Source organism: Nannospalax galili, unplaced genomic scaffold, assembly GCF_000622305.1.
Source record: "Nannospalax galili isolate Female #2095 unplaced genomic scaffold, S.galili_v1.0 scaffold917, whole genome shotgun sequence".
Taxonomy (NCBI): domain Eukaryota; kingdom Metazoa; phylum Chordata; class Mammalia; order Rodentia; family Spalacidae; genus Nannospalax; species Nannospalax galili.
This window is the reverse complement of record NW_008340972.1, coordinates 3110601-3119998: the sequence shown is the minus strand read 5'-3', so window position 1 is coordinate 3119998 and position 9398 is coordinate 3110601. Positions and strand designations below refer to the sequence as shown.

Here is a 9398-nt window from a genome sequence, read left to right as displayed (position 1 = left end):
TACCTGGGCTATTTTTCCAACCATTCTCTTCCCCTCCTTCCAGATAGTTGCCTTCCTGAGTTCCAGCCTGGCCTGGCATCTTTGTGGCTGTGTTCAAAGAAAATTAACCTATAGAACAGGTAGAGCATTGTACCCGTGCTACCCTGCCTCCTCAGATCTCACCTGGGGGTGCACCCCCTCTGGCTGCTGGGTCTTAATAAAGACAGGGCCAAGTCAGAGCTCAGGCTGCAGAGGGGAGAGGGAGCCATGGTGTACAAAAATGGGAAGCGAGCACGGCATTTCTTGTCTTGAGGAAAAGCAGACTCAAGGCCTGTTCTGAAAAAAATAATAATCTGTGTATTTAGACTCTGTGTATTCCCAAAATAGAATGGAGTTGGAGTGAGGCATGCTAACCATTGTTAAATATTTAAAGTCTGATCATGTGCAAGGAGAATTAATTAATTAATTAATTAAGTCTTTTAATACTGGGCAAATCGTGGCACTGTGGCAAAGACTGTGAAACCAACAGCTACAATTAAATCTTGGCTCTACTTTATATTGGACATCTGTGCACGAGTTATTTGACCTCCCAAAGTTGGCGTTTCCTTGGGCTGTAAAATGTAGATAATAACACCTACCACATGAGGTTCTGGTGAGGATGACACAAGATAATGTTTACCCAGCACTTAGCTAAGTGCCTGTATCACATGGTAAGCACACAGTTAATAGTAAGAATGAAAACAGTCTTAGAAGTTCCACTGTGGAATATGTTTCTGTATGAGGCTAGTGAACTTATTGTCAAGGAGAGGATGTTCAAGATCAGCCTACACAACTCTTGGGGTTGTTGAGTGATTTAAACATCAGTACCTGTCATTTCTGAAACATTATGATTCTTCTAAGAGTGTGACTCGTTAAGGAGTTAAGTCTATCAGAAAGATGAGTTGCGGTGGTGTGAGCCTGGGTGTGCTTGTTTGTGCCTACTGCTGGTGAGTTACAGCTGCTCTCATAGTTCAGGCTGCACCTGCTGTGGTTGAACAATCTTCCATCAAAAAGTTGAATAATCCCAGCAAATAATGAAATTAACCACTAAGAAGGTTTACTGAGTCTGCTTGGTGCTGTCTACATGTACATTGTACATACATGGGTGTAGGGCTCACTGGGTTTTTTAAAAAGGGGCACATCATATTGGGAGGGAAAGTGGTGGTGGGGTAATGGGAGGAGTTGGGGATAGATTTTATCTAAGCAGGTTCTTTACACGCATGAAAGTCTCAAATAATATATTTAAACACCACCCCCCCAAATTGACAAGTAAATAAAATTTTCAACCTAGGTTAGTAACATAAAAAAGCAGAAATTTATATATCCCAGATTTTTGGAAGGCTGTCAATTTCTTAAAATTTATTCTTTTAAGTAAAATCTATTCATTAAATGTACAACCGAAAGACACAACAACAACAAAAGACCGACTATAAACATAGGCAGAGATGGGTTCTCTCAACCTTCACCATTTTAAATTTATGTCTCCTAAATTCTGCATTGTCCTGGAATATTATTTTTGTTTAATATGTGTTTAGGTATTCAGAAGACTCTTTTAAAGTGCTCCTAACACCACTGAGTCAGGGGGAGAGGAATAAATTCAAAGGTGGTCCACAGCAGCATGAGCAACGTGTCCTGAGAAGCTGGGTCAAGCTAACTTTCCAGGTGTTCACAGGACAAAGTACTTTCTGTTTGTTTCGTGAAATCAGTTCTCTTACAGTTGGCTTATGGGTTTCTTTGTGGGACTTTGTATGTGCATATGTGTCTCTTTTTTCGTGTCATTCCCCCAAGCCACCTGTCTTCCAGCCAGTGCTTGGTTATGTCATGGAAGACAGGCAATGCATGAAAATCAAAAGGCGCCTATGAAGAATTCATTTCAAGTTGAAAATATTAGAACTAGCTCAATAAATAATCACTAATATGCTCCTCGCTGTCCATGATTAAAAAAAAAAAAGACGGTGAAGGAGTAATTAAGAATCTGCCTAGAAGAAATCGAAGCATCCTCTCTTCAATGCATATCTGGAAACAAGCAGCTCCAATCCATCAAAGTCGTTGGAGTGTGCTTCCATTTTGAGTGAAAAATTCTAATATATGTTGTGAATATTAAAAACAATTGTTGGGGGGTGGTCTAGGGAGATAGCTTAGCAGTTAAGAGCACTAGCTGCTCTTGCAGAGGAGCTGGGTTTGATCCCCAGCACCCACATGAAGGCTAACAACAGTTCTAACTCCAGTTCCAGGGGATCCAGCACCTTCTGACCTCCGTGGGCATTGCATGACACAGGTGCACTTACACACATGCAGGCAATACACTCATACACATAAAATAAAATTTAAAAGTGATTGTTGGGGTTTGGGAAATGGCTCAGTGTGTAGGAACACTTACCCTACAAGTATTCGGATCTGCACTCAAATCACCGGCACCAGGTGGGAAAAAAAAAAAAATAGAAGCAGAAGTAGGGTTGAGTAATCGTCTGTAACCTCAGCTCTGATGCATCTCTGAAGTTTCCTGGCCAGCAGCCTAGGTCCAAATTCAGTGAGAGACCCTGGCTCACTGGAATAAGGTGGGGAGGGATGGGGTAGGTCACCTGACATCCTCTTCAGGCCTCTGTGCGCATGTTCATCCACCCACATACATACATGTGTATATGCAATACGCACACACCAAAATAAATTAAAATTTTAAATAAGAAGAAACAATTGGTATAGTTACCATCTCCTTTGAGAAATAGCTCTAAAAACGCAGCCCATGTTTCAATGGAGGGAAGATTGGGGTTGTCTTTGTAGTAGTAGAAGAGAGAGACGGCTGTATCTTTCGGATTTCTGACAATATAGATAATCTGTTAGGAAAAGAGAACCAGTTCATTCTAGGGCAGAAATAGCTGCAAAACAAAAAAATCAAATTCTAAAATAAAATAATAGCAAAACTCCCCTGTGCATATTCTGCCCTTTAAAAAAAAAAAAGAGCATTAGCTGGTGTTTAAACACAGTCTTGGGCTCCTGTCTCTCAAGCCTCAGCATGCATCTGAATCTCTGAGTAGAACATTAAAATGCAGACGTCAGTTCCAGAGGTCCAAGGAGAAGCCTGGCTTTCTGCATTTTTGACCAGTTCTCTAGTTGATGTTCCTGCGGATAATCCAGTGAACATCTTTCTGAACTTATTTGTTAAATTTTGTCCTGTCTTTTAGAGGTGGTCATGGAAAGTCCCTATTCATTTGTGAGACAAAAATCACTTCTTAGTTATCTACAGGTTATAAACCATTTGCATGCATCAAGATTTTTCACAATTTTCTATTCATTTTTTAATAGGAAGAACTAGTTTGGAATTTCCCTTTCTGGCCATTGAGAAGTAGGAAATCTAAGATTAATTTCCAGGAATCCTGAAACTGTAATTCAACTCTATAAGCATTTAGTTAGTATGTATTATATGCTTGGCAATGTGCAATGTTCCCAGTCTAAGGAATACAAGGCTGAGCAAGACAGAAATGCATCCCCACCCCTCGCAGTTTACAGACAGGTGAGGGAGGCGGAAGATTAAACAGGTTCTTGACATTGCTGTAGGAGTTGTCAGAGGCATGCACAAGCAGCCTCCAGAAACCAATGTGAGATGCTAGATAATAGTTTTTATCATTTTCATCATTGAGTGGAGAACAAGATATGCTACTTGTGTTTGTAATTGACAATCGGGGCAGACACCATTTACTTAGATAAGAAAGAATTTTCTGAGTCACTTTTAATACATAACTATCTTTCTGTATCATGTTCATAGTCCACATATAGTGTGGGTCCACATGAATAGCTCCTGCTATTTAACTGAGAGGAGTTTAAAGGTCACTATGTTCAAGAACGAAGAACCACCTTTACCCCACCCCACCCAGGATCCTCTCTGTCCTATACAGTAACTACGGCGCACCTTCACACACTTTCTTACTGTGCCTGACTTCCAAACCAGAATCTCAGAGACCCAAGGCTTGGAGAACTCACTTCTAGAACTCCATTGTGTGAAGGAAAAGGGACAAAACAGCAAAAACTTAAGCCCTAACCATTCAGTTGGACATACTTGTTTTGATAGAGAAGTGAGACTTTAGAGACCCCTAAAGGTATATGACTGTGTTATCTACTTAGAAAGACCATGCAATTCATTGGCACATATGCTGTAGCAGTCTAAGAAATCTCAGAAGAATTATTAGAGGACGTTAGGAACTATAAAACAAAGGCAGATACCTTGGGAGATGGAGAGACAGATATTAAATAAAACATCACCAAATGAGTTACAAAATATAAAATTAATGCCAGGGAGTTTATAATCATAAAAAGGGAGGGAAAGAAAGAATTAAAGAAAATACAGATCCAAGCAGAACTGAGAGGTTGTAGGGAAAGTTTATAGAACTTTCCATCTGGCCAGCCCTGCAAGGTCAAGGAAGGCTTGACCGATTCTCAGGTGCTCAGGAGCTAAATCATCAATCACAACCCTGGAGGGTCGATATTTTCAGTCATTGGCAGTTAATGAGAACAAGATGCTGTACTTATGTTCTGATGGACAATCAGGGGAGATGAAATTTACTTAGATAAGTGAGTATTTGCGGAATCATATTTAATACATCACCATTTTCTGGAGACGGAGGGAACTGAAGCATGTCAGCTCCTAATAAGGGTCACTTGGAGAAGGCTAACCCTTAAGGCTGCTGCTCCAGTGTGGTGGTTTAAGAAGCCTGTCTGCGCTTCCTGCTCTTGGCTCCTAAAAGGCTTATAACCCACACTTGTCAGTGTGTGTGGAACAAACACACAGCCTCATGGCTGGTAGACATCCACTGGGGATCCCATTGAATTCATTGGAGTTAATGTATTTCATCTCTGTCTCTCTCTGTCTTTCTGTCCCTCTCTCTTTCTCTCTCTGTATCCATTTTTGCATCTATACCTCTCTCCATCCCTCCCCCATTTTGATTTAAAAAGAAAAGAAAATGTTTGAAAAGGCTTTCTCCTTTGGTATCTGTCTCCCTCCTTCTCTGTCCTAGAACCAGTCTGAAAGGAAAATGCATGGCTGAGCAAAAGTGTAATTGAGTTAAGCTACTGTTCTCATAGACTTGATGCAGATGAAGGAAAACTCTGACATTCTCCCCTGGCTGATTGTGTTTGCTTTCTGTGTAGACAGGGAGGGATGGGTCACAGAACGGCCACAGAGGAGGATCTGCCCTGGTGTTTCCACATCTGACTGGCATGTTGCTTTTGTTTTTATGTTGAGGATGTGACTGACATGGTTTGAAGGGGCTTCAGTTCTGGGAGCTGACGTGAGTGTCTCGTCTCTGATTTCCAAACATTACTCTTCTCGTGTTTTCTTTCTGATCAAAATGTTCCTTAGACACACTTTTCTGAAAGATTAAGTTGAATGCTGATGTAAGGATCACTTCACTTCTTGATCTACTTTGCACCTGGTATTTCTGTACTTCTGAGTATGTTTCAACCAAATTGAGATTATTCGTTATGTAGGAACTAAAACCATGGCTTCTGCTCCCTCCACCATATAAAAATTCCTCCATGAAAATGTAAATGTGAACAAGAAAGTTGCAAAAATAGCAAATGTTCTTTTGAAATTACAAATTGCTTTTAAAATAATAATGTGTGAGCTGCTTAATGGCTTGGAGAAACTGTCCGTCAGCATTTCATGTTATAATTTGTGGCTTTTCCTATGTACTCTCTTGAATAATATGACACATAAAATATTACAATATAAATGGTATCAGCTCTGCTACCTTCAAGCTCTGTTAACAGTACAAGAATCCAAGAGTCCTTAGGGCTGGAGAGATAGCTTGGCAATTAAGAGCACCGGCTGCTCTTAGAGAGGACCTGGGTTCGGTTCCCAGTGGCCACACGGCTGCTAAAAACCATCTATAACTCCAGTTCCAGGGGATCTGACCCTCTTCTGACCACTGAGGGCATTACGCACAGAGAATACATAACAACAGCAGGCACTCACACATATACGTAAAATAAAAATAAAACAAATCTATTTTTAAAAAAAGAATCCAGGAATTCCAAGGCTCTGCCTTTAACCACAGGCCTTACCTTGCATTGTTTTTGTTTAACGGTCACAGGTAGCATGTCGTAGCTCAAATGCGTTGGAATGACTCTTCTCTTCGAATGCATTTTTAGCTCTTCAAATTTTGAAATGTCTCCCAATTCAATAGGAGACGTGAGAGTAATTCCAGCACTGGGAATGTTCTCAACGACCTCTGCCACCCAATGAGTGCCTTCACACAAACAGAAGATGAAATGCAGTTTTAATTAAATGCCACCTCCAAGGAAACGAATCCAGATGATGAGCACGTTATAAACACAAGAGCAACATTCGTTTTATTATAAGTAATGATTATTAAACCCACTGGAGCCTGCTGGAATGCCAATTCATTTGGCAGGCAGAATGGACTATACAAATGAGGACGTGTGACTGCAGTACTTATAGATCTCTTGGCATCAAACACTCTTCCATGACCCCTCACTTCCAGATCCTTGAAAACACAAATTCACGTAGATGTCCCCATACGAGATTCCTACCAGTCCCATGAGATTATTAGTCTTTTTTCTTTAATGAACTCTCTTCTACGTTCCCACCTTGGATGAGTTGCTTTCCCACGTCCTTCTCCCAGCAGGTTCCCAACCCCTTCCTCTGTCATGGCCTGTGTTCATGTTTATCTCCCTGCTTACCCCTTGAAGATAGACACAGACTTTCTTTCTGCTTGCTTATAACAGTTATGCAAACAGCTATCTGAACCATAGACATAGGTTACATTCAAACAGATAAAAGGCTGCTGCTGTGGACTCCGGAAAAAAACACAACTTGAACTCTGATTTTGTTATTGCTTTGGTTTTGTGGCACCGAGGGTTGAAGCCAGGGTCTTGAGGGCACGCTAAGCAGGTACTCTGCACTGCGGTTCCCATCCAACACACCTCTGATGAAGAACACAGCTTTAGCTCTGTTTGGGGCAAGGAGAGCTGTTACTGTTGACGATGTTGTTGTTTTATATTTTCCTTAGTATTGTATGTGTGTAATTGGGGGTGCATAGGGGGTGTGAATGCCACAGCAGGCATGTGAGGTCAGAGGATAACTTTGGGGAGTCACTTCTCTTCTTCCACCTTTATATGGGGTTCCGGGGATCAAACTCAGGTTGTCAGGTTGTGTGGTGATCACTTTACCTACTGAGCAAACTTGCCAGCCCTATGTTGTTCCTGTTATGGTTTGAGTCCAGGGCCTCACACATGTTGCACAAGTGACTTTCACTGAGCTTCCCACATACCTCACCCTCATCCAAGAATACAACTTTATACTTACGTGAAGCAAACGTTGGCTATTCTCCAATTTTGGAGCACAGAAATAGATGTTTTCAGGAGGAGTTGGGGGCATTCTGCTAACCTGAGGACAATGTCCTTCGGGAGTTTAGATTGGGATAGCCTCCATATACCTCGTTGTAATTTCAGCGAAATACAATATTCACAATTTCACAGTATTTGGAGTTTGACTAGCACTGTGATTTGCTTTATAGGTTTTATATTAAATCTGCTCTCCATTGTAATGTTAATCCGTCTCCGGTATATATAATCATAGTATGCAGACACACATAATTCATGGTTTAGACATCTTGGCATCATTTTCACTAAACATGAAAGAGAAGGTCCATGGAGGGGACTTCTTAGAAGCTGATGCTCTTGGTGAGAGGGAATGACAATTTACAGGCACCAGTGCATATACCAGAAACCACGATCGTTTATAAACAGCATATTAGCCAACTGCTCCAAGAACACGTAAAGTATCATAACTTTCTTTCTAAATTAACACATTGATTTTAATGTATGATACATTTGTTTGCATTTCAACTTTGCCATGAGGTAGTCTGAGGGCAATCATTTAATTTGTGTTTGCAGCAATATTTTCTGAAATTGCACATATATAGCCTCAAAAAGCCCTGATTTGAGCTTATGTGAACTTTGCCTCTTCTCACACTGAGAACCTCTTAGGTTTAATTGGTGCCTACAATACACATCCTACTCAATAGAAGCTTAGCTGCTAGTTGCTGAAGCCATGTTAGCAGGTGAATGCCATCTCCATATGACCACCGTTCTGAAAATAGCAGGGAACTGGATGTCACATAACTTGACCACCTCTCAAAAATAAAGTAACATATAACCAACCTTGATAATTACAGAATATTATTCATAGTAACCAACACTGGTATGCATATGACGATGTAGGAATTAAATTTGAATTAAAAAACATTTTAACAATTAAAATATTTATGGTTCTTATTAGTACAGAAGAAAAAATTATAAATCAATATTAATTATGAATTGAACATTTGTTCTATTATTTGCTTGTCACTATGACTGGTGCAAGGTACAAAGAGAAATTTAGATTACAGACACAATGCTTGTTACATACATAGCAACATTTATGTGTCTTCATAGCTAAAATAGAAATGAAAACTTTAGCAGAGCTTTAATTATTTCACCTGAAATCTTTCAGGGCTTAATTATTTTTCCTGAGTCTTTTTCAAGCCGAAAATTTTAAATTCTCAATATCACTTTTATAAGAGAATACAATTTCTGATAAATGTTCATAACTATTTATTTATTATTATTTCATGTCTACATTTAAAAGTGTATTTTATTTATATGAATGTATTGCCTGTATATGTGTATGTGCACCTGTGTCATGCAATGCCCACGGAGGTCAGAAGAGGGTGTCAGATCCCCTGGAACTGGAGTTATAGACAGTTGTTAGCCACCATATGGTTGCTGGGATCCAAACCCGGGTCCTCTGCAAGACCAGTCAGTGCTCTTAACCACTGAGCCATCTCTCCAGCCACTAAAAGTGTATTTTAGGATAAACTCACCAGACTTGGGGTAGGAAACCAGAAATACATCGTCTTCTCTGGCATCAAAGGAATCCAAGGATTTAAGGACTTCTTCGGAAGACAAGGAGGAGAAGAGGACGCCTTTGTATGTATGAAGGGCACTCAGCTGATTCTGGGCGGACATCGTTCACCAGATCTATTAAAAGTTGCTTATCCAACACTGGCCCTGCACAGGGCACAGACAAGTACGGTCCTGGATGGCAACCCCAGCCGACCGGCAGAGTAATCCTGGAATCACTAAGGTGGCATCCTTGTGTGTTTATATACCTTTTGCAATTCCTCACAAGAATAATTTTTAAACCATAGCTGAGCCAAAGTCTATTATAAAAGTGATGTTATCTGGGTTTTTCTGATAACACGGGTTACAAAATATTTCCTTCTACTTGGCTTAGGGTCATTTGCATACAGTGCTACCAAGTGACCTGGCTATAATCGGTATCTTAAGATATTACCATTAATCAAATCCTTTGACCTAAATAG

At 40.3% G+C, this 9398-nt stretch overlaps 1 protein-coding gene across 1 annotated transcript in view; it reads right to left on the bottom strand.

The window, feature by feature from the left end:
- LOC103736728 (sulfotransferase 6B1-like) overlaps positions 1-9042 on the bottom strand; it is a 22066-nt gene extending 13024 nt beyond the window's left edge. Inside the window, exons 1-3 of the mRNA XM_008836258.1 lie at positions 8898-9042; positions 6076-6260; positions 2726-2852 (exon numbers count right to left, since the gene is read on the bottom strand). Coding sequence (XP_008834480.1) covers positions 2726-2852; positions 6076-6260; positions 8898-9042 — 457 coding nt within the window. The remainder of the gene's footprint in view (positions 1-2725; positions 2853-6075; positions 6261-8897) is intronic.
- Between the last annotated feature and the right edge of the window lie 356 nt (positions 9043-9398).